This window comes from Vanessa tameamea, chromosome 15, assembly GCF_037043105.1.
Source record: "Vanessa tameamea isolate UH-Manoa-2023 chromosome 15, ilVanTame1 primary haplotype, whole genome shotgun sequence".
Taxonomy (NCBI): domain Eukaryota; kingdom Metazoa; phylum Arthropoda; class Insecta; order Lepidoptera; family Nymphalidae; genus Vanessa; species Vanessa tameamea.
The window spans coordinates 9,096,217-9,117,172 of record NC_087323.1 but is presented as its reverse complement, the minus strand read 5'-3'; the positions used below and the strand labels follow the sequence as shown (position 1 = coordinate 9,117,172).

Here is a 20,956-nt window from a genome sequence, read left to right as displayed (position 1 = left end):
TATAGGTATATTTTACAGTACATTTCTGTTGATTTCTTAATTGAAATTTTCAATAATTAATAATAGATAAATTATATTATAGATAATATATTTGTGTTTTATATCAGTTTTTAAAATAAAAAGCATTTACCAACATTAAAAGCATATTATTTACATCAACTAAACAATAGCAGTAGGTACCTTTTTTTTGCTTAAATTCGAAATAATCGTTTATTCAAATTCAAACTCCAATTCCTTTATTCAATATGGAAGCATTAAACTTACTTATTGATAGTCTAATTAAACACTACCACCGGTTCGGAAAAGAAAATACCCCGACCTGAGAAGAACCGGCGAAAGAAACTCAGCGGGTCTTTTTTTTTGTCAAATTATTAAATACATATTGAATATGAATATTATAATTAACATTTTTTTAAATTTGGCAACAGAAGCATTTTGAATGCTATATGGGATTCTGTTGTTGAATCGTATACATTGCCCCACATAAGAGTTACTGACTCTATGCAGTCGAGTAACAGGAGTAACAAGTTTGTGTTTGTTCCTTGTACCAATGCTATGAGTATCACATTTGATCATAAAATCATTAATATTTTTCATACATAGCATTTCAGAATATAAATTGAGAAGCAACAGTTAATATCTTGATTTCTTAAAATGTATACCTTAATGTTAATATTTTCGTTAGTTTTTTTCACTTGTTTTTTTAATTTGTATTTTAAAATATCTAGTGGTTAGTGTGTTCTTTATTAAATGTAAATACTTATTACAAATATAGGAAATAATAATAATAATAAATTAGTACAGCTATGTTACGATCATTTTAGTAATTAAAATAATGACGTCTATGAATTTTACGTTACAGTGACAAATATAAATTTATATTCGTTTATTGTTAATTTCGTTGTAAACATTAAAAAAAATAGTTCTTTCTATAACCTTATACTCAAAACGATACCTTATAATATCGATGTAGCGTAATTTCTTATTATCATAACAAAACAACCAATTTTTCCACTGATTCGATGTTGAGTGACATAACGTACTGCAGGTTAGTGGCATTGGGAAATAATTTATTGTTTTCCTTTTATTTACAAACAACTACGTTTGTTTCATGACGCAAATTGAGAATAGCGAAAATATGTTTAGTTTGTTGCGCAGTGGCATGCATAATGTTTGTCTGGCCTGGATGTAAACATTCCATCCTCGTTCTCTATACGAATAAATAATTCGCGGTTACAATGTTACGTCAACATAAGAGATACTAGATTAATATAGTAGAGGTTTGTTAGTTTTGAGTTTATTGTTACTGAAACTTGCAGTAGGCACGATTGTTTGCTGTCTAATTTATTAAAAATAAAATGCATTTTATGAATTGCAGAAAAATGCCCCGTCTAGAGCAACCACCTCCTGAGGACTTTCGCCGGGTACTCCGCGAAAAAGCCTTGAGCCACAGTTTATTCTACCTGAAACTCGGCGCCGGAGTATCGCCAGGGCAAGCGCGGGAGTCGGCACCGCTGCAGATATCAAGACGAGCGAGCGACAGTACGGGCATGCGCGCGCCATCGATCGCGCGCGTCTCTCGACACGCGCAGCCGCGCGTCTCCGAGCTACTGCGACGTTTCGAGCCAGCCCCTATGCAATATTTGCGCATCCCACGCGCTTCCAGCCCTTCAGAGGATATCAGTTCATCGGATGATGATGACAGAGCAGCCGTCAGACGGCGTAGCCGCGATTTGAGCGACGACTCCGCCGTGGAACTGGAACCACGAAGACGGCACTCGCACCCTCGCGATATCACCCCCCCACCGGATGCGATGTCCCCCAGACGAGAGCGGACTCTAATTGAAGCTCACGTCGTGGAACTGGGGCGACGGGGAAGCGAAGGGTGCGAGACGAGAGGAAGATGTGTGAGAACTCCAAGCGTCGTTGTTAGTGATTATTCCGATGGTGTGGCCGTCGGTGCGACTGAAGAAGAGGTGGACTGGTTGAGGTCGAGGTCGCTGTCAGCGGATTCAGCATGCTCGTCGTGTTCCACACTTTCGAGTCGCGATGACGAGGAGTTTGAGTCTCCAACGCTGCCGAAAAAGGTAAGTCGTTTGTTATTGTTTTAGTAGCATAGCGTATAAATTACACAATCAATTTAAAAATATACTTGATTATTTAAATAACAATTAAAATACAAACGAGAATGGTACATAATTAGGTGTCGGTGTTGACTATATTGTTTTAAATGCGTAAAATCATGACGTTGGATTTTACGTCGACGTCTCGACCAATATTGATATCTGAAATATAATCAATATTTAATGGTTTTAAAATTACTGAACTAAATTGATTATATGCCGGCACTATGTGCGGTATTTTATTTATTTGTACAGCGCGTAGTCGACACAATAGTTTAAATGAAATTCACTTATATATTAATGAGAGTTATGACACCAACCATTTTGATTTAAATGAAATCAATAAAGTTTTAGTTAGTTTAGTTATTTAGCGATAAAAATTAATAACATTATATTTGTACTATTTCCCTTTTGGTGATTCATTAGCACTTAATGCCTAGTAAATAATTCGCTCAATAGCGATTCTAAATAGTAGTTGAACGAACGATAGAAAAACATTAAAAACAGCTGCCATAATTACAAAAAAGTTTTGTTATGTCGGTAAAAAATGTAAAGTATTCCTTTACTAAATAGTAGGTATGTAATATGACGTCATTAAAATAACATTCGAAACGAGTTTTAATATTAAGAATAACACGTATCCATGTCAAAGGTAAAAAGAAAGGAAGTTATTTTTCTGCGAAGTTTGCACATACATATACAGCTCACTTGATTTCCTTGACACACATTCGAGATGTCTTAGTAAAAGCTTAGATACGGTTGAAACGGGCGTACGCTGTACGTATATGTTTCGTATAACACCTAGAGATTAATTAAGAAAGTTTTGAAAGTGAATTTACTTTTATTAATAAATTGAAAAAAAATAATAGAAGAAGAGTTTTGTGCAAGCCCGTCTGGGTAGATACGACCCATAAGATATTCGGCTACCAAACAAGAAAACTTCGTATTGTTGTGTTCCAGTTTAAATTGTGAGTGAGTCAGTGTAACAGGCACAAGAGAATTAATATGTTAGCTCCCTAGGTTGGTGGCGCATTGGCAGTGTATAGAATGGTTAATATCCTTTACAACGTCAATGTCGTGCGCTGGTTACCACTTACAGTCAAGTGACCCACTTGCCTGTCCAACCACCTATAAAAAAAAGGAACGGTTTGTATATATAACCGTTATATAAACCTTCATTAGTTTTTATTTAATTGTATGAAAGCATTATGACTAGTATAATATAGTATACTTAGACTAAGAAATTATACTAAGCAGAAATTATAAATAACTCAGTTAAATTTATTTTGTTTCAGTGACTAAAACCTAAACCTAAACTAAATCTAACTTAAGGAAATAAATATGCGGAGTACCATCTGAATTTGTTTTCATTATCTTTTTTTTCAGCTATCTATCACATTTTTTTTTATTTACATTGATATATTATGTAACATAATAAATACGAAGAGAACCTTCAGCTCGTTTTGCAGAATATTTTTTTTTTACGTTTTAATCAATATACGCAACTAGTGATGCCTTTTGCTGATTTAAATTGAAATAGTTTTATATTAATCGACATGATTCATAATATTTATAATTAAAGATTAATAATCTACACGTGGACAATGCAAAATCGTTTTATATCTTTTTATACAGTATTTTCTCAATGTAAATTAGCCGAATGACGCACGGAGTCGGAAAGCGGTTAATGTCGCTAAATTTAAACATTTGACATTTAAATTGTAAGCATTTTTAAATGTCGAATATTGTTTTATTCGATTTTAATCAAACTGCTTTGTTAGGAAAGATTTTTGTATAGGCTCATTATAATTTATTACTAATACAGTTATTTATAATCGACTGTTTTTTTTTATTACGAGTCAAGCTGCTTCGCACGTTACTGCTTATTTGCTTTGCTTTCCTTGACTATATAAAATTACTCTACGACCCACGAGTCATAGAGTAGTTTCTCAATAAACGGGCTATATAAAATAGTATAGATTTGATTAAAAGTCACACCGTCTCCATTCATTAGTGACGCAAGATCTGATTAATTCCATAAAAACTTAATTTAGAGCGTCGTGTTACTTTTCCTCCATGAGATAATTGTCATGATGGTTGACCGTTGAAGCATTGAAGCAAGATGGTAATTAATCAAACTCACTTTCTCATTTATATATTACTAGCAGAACCCGGTCGACGTGCAACCGGTTGAATGGTTTGTAGCAGTACGCGCTCCTCTAAAGGTTGATAGAAGTTGATGGGCTATATATATAATTAAGGTATATAAACGGTTAAATTTCTGATCTTATTGCATGTTAATTCAAAAATGGTGTATAAAAGTGCCTTGTGTCTATAGACACAAGGACTATTTCAAGTATTTGCCATCTTGTTTACATGTATTATACAATTAATACGCAAATTATTATTATTACAGTATTATAATGAAATCTTTGTTTGTATCAGATATGTTATGGAGCTCCGTAACCGTAACCAAAACTAAAACAAAATAAAAACATAAAAACTATTCGTAACAGAAACCGATTTTTTTTTTTAAATTATATTGTAGTTTTTAGATAGTGCTATACTTAAAGCTAATTATGTATTTTAAAGCTATTCGTTGTCTATCTGAGTTTATACCTAATACTAAATAATAGCCTACAAGTTAAGTCAAATCGATATATTGTAATTGTTTCTTTTACAATTTCTACGATGCGTAACTGAATCTATCCGAAACAATCGGATAATCCGAAATAATTTCGTAGCCGTATCCATATCCGAAATGACATATTCATAATATGGTTTGTATTTATTCACGAAATAGTTCTTGTAAATAATAAAACATTAAAAAGCTAGTCAATTTGATTATTTATAATATGGCTACATAGATTGTCTAAGCTGAGAACACGCCACTAAGTACACGGACACTATTAAAGTAATATGTAGCTGTCACTCACCAAGACAATAAAGTTGGCTATTTTTAGTTTCTTTTTTAGTTTCTTTTGTAGTGCTACATACTATCTATATCGTATACCAATAATCTAAGGCTAGCCAATGTTTTCATTGAATTCGTTTGTTTTTGTCGTTTTCAGACACTTCTCGTACACAAATGCATAACCGTCTCGTTTCTAAATAGCTTTTAAGGCTGCAGGACTGGATATTCTTATTTATACATGTTTCAGAAATCTCGTACAGCCCTCGGTTCTTTGTTTGATTTCTCTCCGACTGTATAGAAATATATGCAGTCGGAGAGCTAACTTATTGTATTTTGACTTTTTAGGGTATAGAGGTTGAGCTTTGCATTTGCGGACACTGTTAAGCACTATAATATTTTTGCAGTTGGCTTCGTTCATTTAAGAATACTTGCCATTGCCGAAATTATGCTAAATGCTAATTTATATGAAGTTTTAATTTATTGTATTTCACAATAATTGACATACACCTCTTCTCTGAAGGAGGAGTTGAAGGATTAATTATATTAACAAGCCACTTAAAGAACCATTGGCGCTTTTATTTGAACCTACTATTTTCTATTACGATTCGCTTACTCAATCCACAGGTCATTATCGTTTTTTTTATAGCAGTCATTCATATTACGCTCTATTTAACATTTCGGATAACGTTGACGTATATGACGGATGCTGGCATCCGCTCAGAGAACAAAACAAGTTTTATAAATATTGCAGGATTATAAACGATAATTCAAGTGTGACAACCTTTTATCGAATATTGTTGTGGAATTTTTATGAATGTCGAATATATGTTACGTTAAATTCCGAAGCTATGAATGTGAGCTCAGGACAGATAGTATGAGTCACATGCGTTACCAAGTGCACGAGTTTTTAGTGTGAAATCTTTTGGGGTGTGATGATTTGAACATTTCTTGATTGATTTTGTGAACAACTTTTAAGTGATACGTTCATCGTAAAGAAATTATTTACTTCTATTGTCTTTACTGAATTTGGCGTGATTATTATTTCATATATCGGACGTAAATAAAGGGAAGTAACAGTGGTATTTTGTACGACATACGTTTTATACGCTATAATTTGCAAACTAAAATGTTGTGTCTTCTGTGTCTTGTGGTTTACACGGGCTGACTCACATCTATGAAACGGAATACAACAACAGAAACGCTGTTTGGCGGTAGAAAATGACGAGTGGACATTACCTACCCAAACTGACTTACATAAAGCTTTACCACCAAGCATAACATATCTTTCCTCCTTTTTCCATCCTTCATAGGCTTTAGTGATGTTCATATATTTCATAGAATTCTTAGGGACGATTGATAAAAATAAATTCAACATATATACTGATACAAAGTAAGAAGCAAATCGACCGCCTGGTGTTAACTGGTTACTTTTACATATAGACAATGGCATTGCAGAAGTTCAAACCATACTGAGGGCGGTACGTTGATAGGATAGAGCTGGACTTCTTGCGGTGACCACATACAGCCACAAATAGAATAGCTTCTAAGTTATTTTTATTTATGGAAACAGGAAGGAAATCAACCAGGTTTCATTAAAAAAAATTGCATATTTTATGCTATGGTTTTTTATATATTTACGCACGAAAGTTAAGTTTTCAAAATGACTGCCTTTTTAAAACAAGCAAACAGTAATATTTTTTTATGTCTGTTCGTTTGTCCGGATTAAACTTCAAAACAAGTAAAAGTTACTTTAAGTAATTGGACTTTAATAGGGCATATTTTTACTTTTCCATGTTATACAAATAAAAGGTAAAACCACAGACCACAACTTATTCACATTTTACAAATTTCGCCAACGAGATAATGATAGCTGCTAATAACTATTCTTGTTAACGTGTTAATAGATTACTCAGTCATATCACTAAAATTGAAAACTGTCACCACTAATTGTAATTCAAATGACAGAGTAATACAAATCTTGAAACTATCTATTCAAATGCAAATATAGTCTTTCATCTCTGAAAACACGAATCTATCTTGTAATAGTTACTGACGTCACATTTAGTTTTAAAAAGCAGTTTACTAACTTAATAAAATGTCTAGTTTCATTTGAAAATAATACGAAATAAAAAAAATATAATTAAGAACAAAAAAAAAATTGATTGAGACTAGTATGGCAACATTTTCTGTATTTTATTAATGTTTATGTTAATAAAACAATCCATGATTATTAATTTAATGTTTTAACATTTATTTTTAATTCTTTACAAGCTTATTTAAAAAAATGAAATATTGCCATTTTAAAAAATATATATATAATTGATAAGATTAGTAGTCACTGTTATTCTTAAAGTTATGCAAAAATATTATTCAGTTTGCGCAGTCACGCGCTGCATAAAGATATGAGTAGAACATCGTACGGTAGCAAAACGGTACTTGTAAAATAAATGAATTAGGTATGTATGTTTAGTGGCATTATTCCTTAGTATGGCAGTGTAACATGTATATACTAATAACAACTGATGTATATCCGTTACTTTATTGCTATTTAATCGGACTATGTGAATGACAGAATAGAGTGCCTGTGTTTGCGCTTAGCGCTTACATGTGCAATATACTTACTCTTTCAAGGACGTCTTGTCTTTTAGAATGTCGAGGGTCGAATTCGGACAAAAAATATTCATTATTAAAATACAAACATCACACAATTTTTGAATTTGTACATATTAAGATAAGTTATCCACGCACGTGCTTAATTGTGCAAACTCGTTTTATGCAAACATATTCAAGTCAGACTTTTGTCATACATTGTAAAAGGTCGCATTCTTATAATATTTAAAATACAAAAACTCAATTATTTATAGGTAGTTAATTATGTATGTTTTGGCGTTGATACTTTTTCATTTACATTGAATTAATGTTTCAACTTTTTAGCTTGTTTTACTAAGTTTTACGTTTTTTTATGTAACATTGGGTAAATATTTTACCCACATTAAGCGACTGCCACGCACCATAAAAATAAATGATCACTGCAGACTTATTATTTTATTTTTCAGTCATAAAAGAATTGTAAGTAACTAATAACACTTACGATTACCAAATTATATGTTTATTTTATAACAAAAAGGAAATAAAGGTATACTAATGAAACGAACTTGGCGGTGGGGCTTTATGCGAGCTAGTCTGGTTGGGTATTAATTCACCAGACATTCTACCGCCAAACAGCAATACTTAATTTTTGTTGTTTTTGGGTTTGAAGGCCTTTGGTGACCACTTCCCATCAGGTGGCCCATTTGCATGTCCGCCTACCTATATTATAAAAATACATATGTAAAAGTAGTGTTAATTTATTGTGGGCACGACTCATTTGTGATACAATTTCAAATATCACTTTTTATATTATATTCTTTTCATTTTATATATGTTTAAGGAAATTCTAAAAATTAATTTGCTTATTGAGTTAACATATTTTGATTTTAAATAAATAAACGGCATTTGATATAAAGGCTGATTTTATATTTTATACAGAAATAATGTTTATACTATTATAAATTTCGTTCGTGCGCATTTTACATATTAAAAAAAAGTAAAGTAACAGGCCTCTAATGTCCCACTTCTGAGCTAAGGCCTGGAGCGCAGTCCACCACGCTCCTTTGATACACATGTGACAAAATTTCATTAAAATTAAACACATATAGGATTCCTCACGATGTCTTCACCACCATTCGCGAGATGAGTTATAAACACAAATTAAGCACTTGATGCACCCGTAGTCATGCACGCGTTCTAACCACTGGGCCATCTCGGGTTACATTCCATGTAAAATAAATAAAGTTTTGCTATCTATACATGCTTGTATAGATAAGAAAAACCCTGATTAAAACCGCAAAGTATTTTATCCCCTGCAAGTCACAGATTTCTAGCGAAACACATTTTCCTTCAATTACAATTATAAAATAATCAACGTACACACAATTATTTTTTTAAACAAATAATTACATTAAATGAAAGCAAATCAAATCAAAATGTTAATAAAAAAATACATAAACCAATAATTACTAGTGATATATTATTATTGAATATTAAATTATATCAAATTGAATCAAAATACTCTTTATTGTACACCAATACACCAATACATAAGTCACATTCAAGAAATATCCATAAGATAAATCTCTAAAACAGCGATCTCTTCCAGGCAACCGTCAAGTGGAACACACAAACAGAGGTAAAAAATATATTACAGACATTTTGATAAAATAGTATAAATTTAGCAATTCTAGACTACTGTATTCTCCCAAAAAGGGTATACATTCCATAATAATCGTATTATTATTGGCTTAATAATAAGCGCGAAATAACGAATTTAATTGAAAATTTAACGAAATAAATATTTATTCAGTATTGATTATAAAACGCAGAGCGCTTCAAATCGTCAACAACACAACTCACAGAAGAGTCTCGTAAATGAATCGTAAAAGGTGTAAGTAAAAAAGGAGACAATGGCTTGTCATGGGATTGCCTTGTTCGCTGCCATAGTAAACTGATAGTTTTATTTTTTATAGTCGTCCCACCCACCATTGACGTCAATCGACCGGTTTGATTATTGTGTAGTCGTGTCATGTGTGTGCAGGGTCGCAGGGCTTGCATAACTGTTTGATCGTACTTATTATTGTTTATTTTAGCAAATGAGGATAATTATTTATTATGGTACTTATTTTGTTCTAAATATATTTTTGATTGATGTTCACGTTGCGCGTGTTACTTGTTAAGTTTTTAGTAATAAGGAGTATAGTAGAGTAATATGTGAACAGATGAGTAACTATAAAGTATCTTTGTTTGGTTTATTTCGGTAGAGCTTGCATTTCGAATCGCTTTACGGTATTTTTATAAAATGACGATTCTAATATACCTGTATCTTGTATGTGACCTTAGTAAAATAAACTAATTTTATTTTGAAATAAAATGAGTTCGTTCAAGTATTATATTAATGAAGTCTCGCTTTCTGTTAATTTAATAATGAAATGACATTTGAAAGCAATTTTATAATATTGAAAAGATTCGTAGGCCATACAAATCTACTAACATAAATTATTATAATATTTGAGGTATTTTTCCACGTGCGTATTAAAAAAATACTGATACGTTTATCATAAATAGTTTACTTTGTGCTCGGGCTGCGTGTTGTGTTTATTTTTTCTTGTATATAATAAATATAATGTTATGTTCCTGAATGTTAATTCGTCGAACATTGTTTTTTTTTATTGTTGAACATTGTCATTATTATGCCCAAATACCTCTCATTAATTTAAATTATTATAACCCTAATAATAATGTTGGTCAATTTGATTGATACTATTGTTAAGTACAATTATGCTTATAGTTTTGTTCGTATATTTATTGGACATATAAATACAAGTTTTTTTTAATGTACATATGTGCTGATATAATAATATTGCCGTTATCGTACGTAGGTATCGATTGGAAAGAAAGATACAAATAATTTAATTAAATAGCAAAAATCAATTACGTATTATGTCGCATAAACTATTTTATCGAAAAATATTTTTATTGATGAAATTCTAAAGAAATTTATTAATGTTTTTTTAAACAACTTAACTTTATTTCTATAAAAAATGTTCGTATAAGTATAGGTCTAATAGTTTTAGTCTAAATAACTATTAAAATAGTTCTTAATTACAAGAGGTTTTTTTAAGAATTTATTAATTCGATGAAAAATATTTTTGTAACAGCCCTAGTGAGGATTGAGCAAGTGTCAAATCACTTGGTAGAAGCGTGTTGCAGTTAGTTGTAAAACAGGATGGAGATCAACTATATAAAATTGATTCCAATTTCCAGTTGATCGAGTTGTCTCCCTCTGTTTTGCCTTTTTCTCTTAAATTATTTATTTTTATTAACAATTGGAATTCATCTCGATAAACGTTAATTGATTTGCTTACAAACGAATGACTTTGTTTGAAGAATCATTATTAAAACGTGGTATAATAAATTCCATATTCAAATATAGAATTTATTTTTATATATTATTCTTAACTGCCAGAAACTTTAATAATATTATTTATGTTCAGATTATATTGACGTAATTGCGAAAGCTTATGAAAAAAAAATGTTATGGTATTTTTATTTGACATATTTATGACAGATTCGTGTATAGAGATAAAAACTGATATTTATTAGTTAGTATTATATTATGAATAAACGTTCATTCATATGGCCAAAACTTTTTAAATACTATAATTATGCACATATAACATAAATATAGAGACAAAACAGTTTAGGTTTAGAAGGTGTCAACGAGCATAATTATTCAAAAAACAAAAAAATGCAAATAAGAGTGGAAAAATAAAATTTCGAATTATGCAAATTCATATGTTTTCTTCAAACCAATAATTACTATGATCGAATAACAGCAACCGGGCGAACTCTAGTCATTACTGTTGTGCCTCCAAAATGTTTGTTACATATAATTTAGTCTATTCTAATATTATAAATGGGAAAGTATCTCTTTCTGCCTGTCTGTCATGCTTACTAGGACATACTATTTTGGGGCCTAACAACTGACGACGCAAGTGAAGCCACGAGCGACAACGAGTATAAGATATAAGTTGAAACAAACCTCAGAGAAAGCTGTTACTTAACTTTTACTGTTATAAGTTAAAATATAAAAGGTTTTTTATTTACATAGTCATAAATATATCTGTGTATTGTACTTAAAAATGCATGTTGTGGCCGTCTTAAAGAGTCGCACACTTTATATTTAGTATAAATATGTTTTTATGTATAACATGTGTAAGTGTAGTGACTGCTGATGGTCCTTAATAAATAAATAAATAAATAAATAATAATTATAAGTACAAATAAAATACAGTACACACTTCACTGAGACGCAAAGGCCCCACTGTAAAGACATTTAGTGAAATGACAAAATTTTACGGAGAGACTGCAACATGAATACGTCATTCTTATTTTATTTCCTTTATGTACTGACTGCGGTACAGTCATGTTTTATGTTTTACTACCGAAGCGCCTCGGCTTCGCAGCAATTTATCAATAAAGAAAACTATATTATATAATCTAATTTATACCACGTAGCGCTCTTGATTGACCACTTTATAATATTAGTATATGTATTATCTATATATAAATATATTATTTTATATATCGTAGCTACCTCGTTGATCTCGCAGATTTCGAGGTTCTGGGTTCAAATATTGCTACAATATAAGGTTATAGCACAGTCTAAAATTATTTTTTATATTGTGGTTATAGAGTGTTTCAGTTGAGAGTTTCTTAGTAGTAGTCGGCACTCTGGAAGATGGCATTTTACTTCTGAAAGAGAAGTCGTCGGTGCTGTGTCTAAATTATTTATCCTATTTGATTATAAAAAATAAGGAATAGAAAGTGAATGGTTTTCGCACACTCTTGTGCAGTTTATGTCCTGCGCAGATAGATATTAGCCTTCTGGATTTCTGTGGCCGAAACCGGTCAGAACGAACATCATCATATCGTTTCTCAACTTAGAACCGTATACCAGATTAAATAAATAAATCTAAAAATAAACTGCCAGTTAAATTTTGATAAATCAATAGTTAATAATGCGACGATTGGCTTTCAAGTTGCTTTGTTCAAATATTACAAGGTTTTAATTCTTTTGTTTAGAGGACCGTTTCACAGAGCTCGAAAAACGAAATAATATATTTAAACAATAATATATGATTGAATAATGTTCGAACCATATGTATGTGACTGTGTTGCTATATTTATAACATAAAACCTATAAATATAAGGTATTAAATGAATGGATAGATTTAGAAGTCATTGATTCGACGTCATGTCAGTTTGAAATAATTTCAAATCGAATCGAATTAAAAGCTTTTTATTAATATTGTCTAATATTCAAAATGAGCGTTAATTATTTTATCGTGTGTACAACATTTTAAGCACACTTACATATGTAAGATATGGTAATGATTACATTAAATGTTAATATATATTTTTTTTAATTTTGTGTTTTATTTATTAGTTTTTTTGCGACGTTGTATCGAAAAACCGAAGTCAATCAAGAAATGGGAGAAATTCGAAGAAACTAAATATTCTATTTTGTTTATTATAAATCTTAAATGACTAATGTCATAGAAATATGACTCGATTCTGTGGTTTTTCGTACAGGTCGCTCAGGACTCAACTCTGTATTTTTACAAAAATTAAAAAGTTAAATTGCTTGTTCCAGGTGCTAAACGCTGATTGAGGGCGTTGACTCCTGAGCGACCTGCGGCTCCTGGGACTCTGGGATCGTCTAACCATGGATTATCTTGGACTTCTTTTTAGATTGTATTTTCTATTGCCTTGTGCTATTTAGGTGAAATTAAAAAAAAAAATGTAACGTGTTATTATCTATAATTATATTCTCTCTTATTTTTTAAATGCACTTTTTTCCACCGTAGTATCAGTATTTCTGACTTTTCAAAAGAACACTATTGTTTTGTTGTATTTTAAATAGAATAAATATTCAATCTATGAAAACGGTTGCGATATGAATATGAATTATGAAGTATCTAAATATATATTTTTATTTAATTGCAAGATAGACTAATAGTCGTCATTGTTACTTGTAAATTAAAAAATGGCAACATTATTGCAAAACATAATTTTCTCATTCGGTTTAAAAATGTATTGATATTTATTATAAGTATAAAAACGGTTGATGTAATCCAAAAAATAAATGAAATACTTAATAGATATTTTTAAAATAATGACAAACGTTTTATGATTAATTTAGGCAAATGTAACATATGTTTATATATTATGCTCGTATAAGGGTACCAAACCTCAATATTCTGTCTAGGATCTTTCGGGACTGACTTTTTACCGAGTAACCACAACACAGAAGTCCTATTGGACCAATGTAATAAATGTACTCATTAAAAAAATGGATATCGATAAAATGTCTAGGTTTTATATCGAGTTTCTGAATGTAAGCACAATGTTGAAGGCTCTTGTTCGAAGAAATATCTTACCCATCGTGAGAACGGACCCTAATATGGCTTACGAAAAATGTAATTTTTCCTCTTACTGTTATATAGACGGATGTTATAAATTCCTTGTGACTCAGAATTAATTTACACGGAACCCAATGCAACTACGAGGATATTGTATAATAACGTCATAATTATATATATTACGTATGCATAATAATGATTTAAATATATATAAGTATAATTTGATTTTGATTTGTTTCTGTGGTTATATAATTATATTATATATATTAATAATACAAGATTATTTTATTATACGACGTTTCGTTGACGTTTTGTTTACAGTGAATTCGCGGTTGTGATTGATTATATTGTACACCCGAAATTAACTTAGCATATAACATAATTTTGTATACATATATAATTTACATATTAAATAATAATCAAAATGCATAGAAAAAAAAATAAAAGTATATTTTTAAATAAACATATGCCTATCTGTATTGTTATTGTTAAATTATAACAATAAACATTTCTTCCAAAAGTAAATCCACAACATGAACGAAGTAATTAATTAATTTAAAAAAAAACATATATATCTTAGAGATTAGAGCCGAGATGGCTCAGTGGTTAGAACGCGTGCATCTTAACCGATGATTTCGGGTCCAAACCCTGGCAGGCACCACTGAATTTTCATGTGCTTAATTTGTGTTTATAATTCATCTCGTGCTCGGCGTTGAAGGATACCTGCATGTGTCTAATTTTAACGAAATTCTTCCTCATGTGTATTCCACCAACCATTCCATTGGAGCAGCTTGGTGGAATATGCTTCAAACCTTCTCCTCAAAGGGAAAGGAGGCCTTAGCCCAGCAGTGGGAAATTTACAGGCTGCTAATGTATGTAGTGTAATATATATCTTTTATAACAGGTGTTTATTTAAAACAATGATTTCTTTCTTTCAATCAAAATTATATGATGACATAACAGCTCAGATTATATACAAGATATTTATTAGTATGTATAATATATGTTATGATTTCAATGAAAGTGATTACCTACATCGATGTGTTTTTAAATAAATTTAAATAACCAATTAACAGTCCGTTTCTAGATAGGCTTTGATGTTTTAATTAGGGATTATAATATAAAAAAATGCGATTGACGTAAATCGTTAGTAATGGCAGTTGCGATATTCATGATTAAGCCAATTATAATACAAGCGGAATACGTTTACGACATTAGGTATAAAATTATAATATGAAATCAGATTGAATAACAGCAAGAATACAATGTAACAATAAGGGTATTTTATACAAAAAAAAACGATTCGTTTTGCTTACCGATAGAATTGTCTCGACGTTTATATTTTCTATTAAAATGCTATAGTCTACTCCAATCGAAGAAGGAATAAATATAAACGAAGCGTGAATTTACTAATCTTTCATGCGATTTGCTAATTTAATTTGCTTCCTAATAGGCTATTTGACTGTTTTTAAAATCCATTTTATATCATTTGGTAGAGGTTAAGGAACACAGTAAAAGTTGTATTTTTTTATTCTAGTACATATTTGCTGAAAAATATCAAATTAAAATTAAATATTTAAATAGCGCGCGAAAACGCTACTTTGACAATATGGCGCTGCAATGGGGTAATCTGTGCCACATATAATCTACATACAGTAGGCAAATGAGGTTAACAAGCAAGTGACGTCATCATAAACCCAACCAATCAGGAGCGTTTTGTACACTACTTATTATATTATTCCACTAAACTACGTACATCCATTTTACTTTTACTTCCAAAGTCCCGATAACAGCTTCGTCAATGTCAAAACGTTTTTTTTTTCAAAAATCCATAGTGAATATCATAGTTTCTCCAAGGTCTTTCCTCTCGACCAATTATATCGCGACAATTCTATGTCAAATCTTGTTTATTTGCCTTTTGTCCTCTTGTGGTTGGAATAGACGACAGTGTCCATCGTCTTTATACCATTTACAATACTATCCGTTACTCGTAGAACTTTGATCCGTAAGTAAAATACCATTCGTAAGCAAAACGATGCGTTTCATGAATATAGTAACCGTCTAATGAAGCGTGTTACTAATCCTATATTAATTATTCCAGTTCTACTTATGTCTTTACGAGTATCATTATTTTTTTATTATATATTTGTATATGTGTTTGTTGTGTGTTTAAAACAACTACTACATGGAAACATTGTTATACCTAAATGACTAGGATTGTAAAAGGCAGTTGGAGCGCAAGGAACGTCATAGTGTAGCAACAAAAGGAAATACAAAGTAAAAAGCAAATGCAAAATCTCGGTAGTCAGAAACGTCTTTTTATAAATACGTTCAAATTGATGTTACTTTAATTTTATTAGTTATTTACGTATTAACAAAACTACCGGGTGTATGCATTCGCTTTTGTTGCTGCACTTTAAAGTTCCATCCGCATTTTGATCTATAATCTGAGCCCAAATGATTACTTACATTTAAACAAACCTGAATAAGATTCTGGTATTACCAATGCGTTTAAATATATGCAATACATTTATAATATCCATATTTGAATAATGAATATCATATATAGTTTTATTTTTGTTTTGACTTTAATTATGGATATTAATTAATATACATATAATTTATTTGAATATTTGATTCTCATTATTAATGATAATTACATAATTATTTTCAGCGTTTCATTAATGATAAATTAAATTAATATTATAGATTTTTATAATACCATTAAAGTATTACATTCCTTATATCGTTATAAATATTTCTGCATTTAGAATTAATAATAACAATCAAGAATAATGGAATAATAACATATCATTAATTTTGTAGAAACATATTATGAATATTAATATAAGTTTATTTTTGTTATTCTCGTAATTGTGGCAATATTAAATGTACCAAAATTATTTCTTGCCTTATAATAAATGTAATTTATTAAATTTAGATGTAAATGAAAACAGTTTAATATGGAAGGCTGTTATTTAATAAACATTTTTCTTATACGATAATTATTTCAACTTTATGTATCTTATATAAAAAGGTTTATGTATATTTTTCAAAATTTCTTATTACTTAAATAAAAACAAACAACCTTTAAAAGCAAAGGTCGAAGTAACAGTACCTATAGAATGTTTGGCGAATCTTTGAAGTTACTTTTAAACTAAAAAACCTTTTATGTATTATAAAAATTTCTTATTTACGTTATTACTCATAATATTATATATACTCGTGTGTCCTTAAACTATGATTTTTGATAAGATATTAATTTTCATCTGCTATATGTTTATATATATAATAATTATTAATATAATTACAATAATGATTTAAGTTCGTATTATTTTTGAAACATTCAATATGATATAATTATACCAATGTATTACTTAGTTATAAACTATTTTATTATATTAACACTGTATGATATATAAATAAAGTTTATTGACTGTTGATCAGTTTTTTTGTTACAAGTCGATCGACAGTAAGTGATCATAACTGCATATAGACATTGGTGCTGTAAGAATTATTTACCCTTACATCGCCGATGTGCTACCATCCTTGGGAATTAAGATGTTGTGTCCATTGTGCCTGTAGTTATATAGACTCACTCATCCTTCAAAACGTAACCCAACAATACTAAATATCACTACTGTATATATACATAAGTTTACATGAAACCCTTTTTTCTTGGTAATAGTTATCGACTATAAACAAACACGTATATGAAAATCTAATAAAACTTATATAAAGCGTTTGTAATGCCTTTATTTAAGAAAAAAAAAAAACTAAAAGTAATAGAAATAAATTATCACAACGTAAACGATACGTTCAAATACCAACCCGTCTGTTTTCTAATAATTCAAAGCAAGGCCAATGACGTATGTCTACCTGTTAATAAACTATAATTCGTATCAATTAAAAGGAAGTCATAATTGTGTTTTAATGGAATTATCAATTAAGTAAAGTGATTTTGATATTGTGATGTGTAATTAAATATCAATTTATACATTACATATTTACATGAATTTTATATTTATAAAACTAATTTTTAAACATATAGTCTCAATTTGTTCATAGTATATTTAATAGTATTTAAACTAAGTGATTTATTTAACAAAACTGCTGAAGCTCAGTTTATTAATAGAAAGAATATGTCGCGCGTTATTGTATTTTTTTTCATGTAGGCGCTCAGTAAACAATATTATACGCAGTTGCTTAAAAATGAATTGCCACAATACTACAGGAATACTAGCTAATAAATATAAAAATGAGTGCTATCCCAACAATAATCTATTAGGTTTGCATCCTTATTTTTTAATTAAAAATATTTCAACAATAACGAACAATTCAATAGGTCTTTTTCGAATTTTTGATACATACTTTCCTGTAAAAATAGACCATAGCTTTTACTTAACAAACAGTCTACTATTTAATAAGCAAAAAGTTTTTTAGACAAATTTTGTTGGTTAATCTGCAGTAATTTTAAATGTGATTCATACTGTTAAAGGAACACGTAAATATTTTAGTTGGTTTTTAGTGTTAAAATCAATATATTTTTACCTCCTTTATTTACGTATGCTTTTGAATCATCATTTAACAGAATTATAATAAATGTAAAGCTACCACCAATACAATTATCATATAGCAGATGGAATTTATAGAAAAAGAAACAGCAGTCACTGTGCCTAATGAAACATTTTTATTTTTTCAAAAAAAAAAGATCAAAGAAATTTACCATAACCAATATATATATAATATGTTTGTTCATTAATTCCTATAAACTGTCGAACGTTATCTCAAGGTACAAATTATGAAAACAAGTCACATATAACATTTCAGAGCATGTCGCGTATCAGCAATTTGTCAAAGATAAGCTTGTATAGAAAAACCGATGTTATCTGTTCTATCGATAGACAATTTCAATTACATGAAATCTTGGCTCTTATAGACTTACGATGATAATCAAACCTACATATCTAGTATTCATTTATACGATAGCCCACGTCACCCGACGTCGCTTGCATTGGAATTTAGTGAAAAAAATCAATGAAACAATATATAAGAGTATAATTTATTCCAGTCACATTCCAATCAATGAATGAACAACTTTGTCATTGAATTTACGTAAATCAATAGGCGAGATCTTAAACTTATGGAATTCAATAGCAAAGTTGATATCGGAACTTTGGAAGTAAAATTTAAATAGATTTAAGTAGTAAAGTAGTCTAGTATTATAAATATATTTTAACCGAAAACTCTTTTTATATTATATTTTTATATTATATTCTCTTTGCATATTATAGCAAATTTATTAGTAAGCTTTTGGCTTTATAATTTGTGTTTTTTCTTGCATTTGCAAAATTGGCTGGTATGGAATGCGACTGTTCTGTAATATATAAATTCATCAACAAATCAAATCAAAAAACATCAACGTTATTTTAGTTATAGTAAATATTATTAATTTAGTTTCACAAAGGCAAACAGGCTAACTGATAAGATTTTATTTTTTACATTTAACCGTTACAGAACTATAAAACCTAGTGAAGTAATTTTTATATTTGTTTGTATTAATATGGTTTTTATACTCTTTATAGCTTTTTTTAATCTAGAATTAAATGTGTTGGACAGTCTATTCTCGTGACAAAGATGTGCTCGTATCAATATTATATTTGGAATTTGTAAGAATATTAACGGCCTATGCGGGCTGCGCGGGTGCAAGAGAATTAAATAAGGCGATATATATACAATATTGGTGGCGAGAGATATATGGCGTGTCATTGCGTGATTTATTTACGCGCTTCCAAAGCAGCTGCGCCTGAGTTGTGCTAACAGCGTATGGAGACAGATTTCAATTTTTTTTTTACGTTATTATTTTATTATGATTATTTACTTAATAATGAACAACATGATTTTATTAATTGATCCTAGTATTTTTTTTAATTTTTATATAAATATGTACATACCCTTCGTCGATCAATTTCAAGCTCAAGGTTTAACTTTAGTTTCGACATCGAATTCCGTGTATAGTGTAAGTTTTTTTAAAATATGCTTTAGCTGTGCCAATTGAACTAAAAGTATTAACTAAATAAACAACTAATCTTTTTAAATAGAAACAGATTTATATAAGATTTTAGTAAATATTGGTCACAGATACTGAATCATTTTGTTTTTATTGTTCACCTGAAAAAGCCCAACTCTCAGATTCAATACCAGACACATTGCACTTTACACGAAAAATATTTATTGGTGCGGTGTAGATCTCAATTCTTAACAAAACATATATGTAATAAAACGAACACAAAAAAAAAACGTAGGTAATAAAAAAAAACTTTTTTTAACAGTACAAAATATTCTTCGTTAAAATCGGTTTCCATAATGTTCTATCGTTTGCAGAACCAGATGCTGTTTCTATATTATAGAAAACAGTTACAAGCTATTTTGTACTTCTGTTTGAGAGTGCAATTAATTTAGATGTTTAGTAACATGGACATCTCCGAGCCGGTGGTTCTGATACCGAATTCCAATGGAAATATTTTCTATAATACATAATGCATGTCCCGTGTTATGACAATTTGATTTATTTGTAATACACTGCTTGAGCTTTTTTACTTATTTTGTCAGTTCGTCGAAGTAATTTATAATTCTTATTGAATTCGTTATGTCGAAACGCCTAAATAAGTAATGGGGTTGTAGTTCGAGCTACTTATATCGTACGTGTATATATTTTCTGTGTAAAAAATACTCAATAATAATCCAAATGAAGTTGAATGAAGATTTCATGTATGTGTGATCGTTCTAATCTATTCGTGGCATTAATTTAGTAATCCTCACTCCAGCTACATATAAGACCAGAAGAATTAATTGAATAATTTATCTTTTTTCAAATATTAAAAAGAAGATTTAGTTAT

At 29.8% G+C, this 20,956-nt stretch overlaps 1 protein-coding gene across 1 annotated transcript in view; it reads left to right on the top strand.

Annotated features, from left to right (window-relative positions):
* The first annotated feature begins 1,353 nt into the window (after window positions 1-1,353).
* Ip3k2 (Inositol 1,4,5-triphosphate kinase 2) overlaps window positions 1,354-20,956 on the top strand; it is a 132,955-nt gene continuing 113,352 nt past the window's right edge. The window contains exon 1 of the mRNA XM_026638902.2: window positions 1,354-2,087. Coding sequence (XP_026494687.2) covers window positions 1,359-2,087 — 729 coding nt within the window. The 5' untranslated portion in view covers window positions 1,354-1,358. The remainder of the gene's footprint in view (window positions 2,088-20,956) is intronic.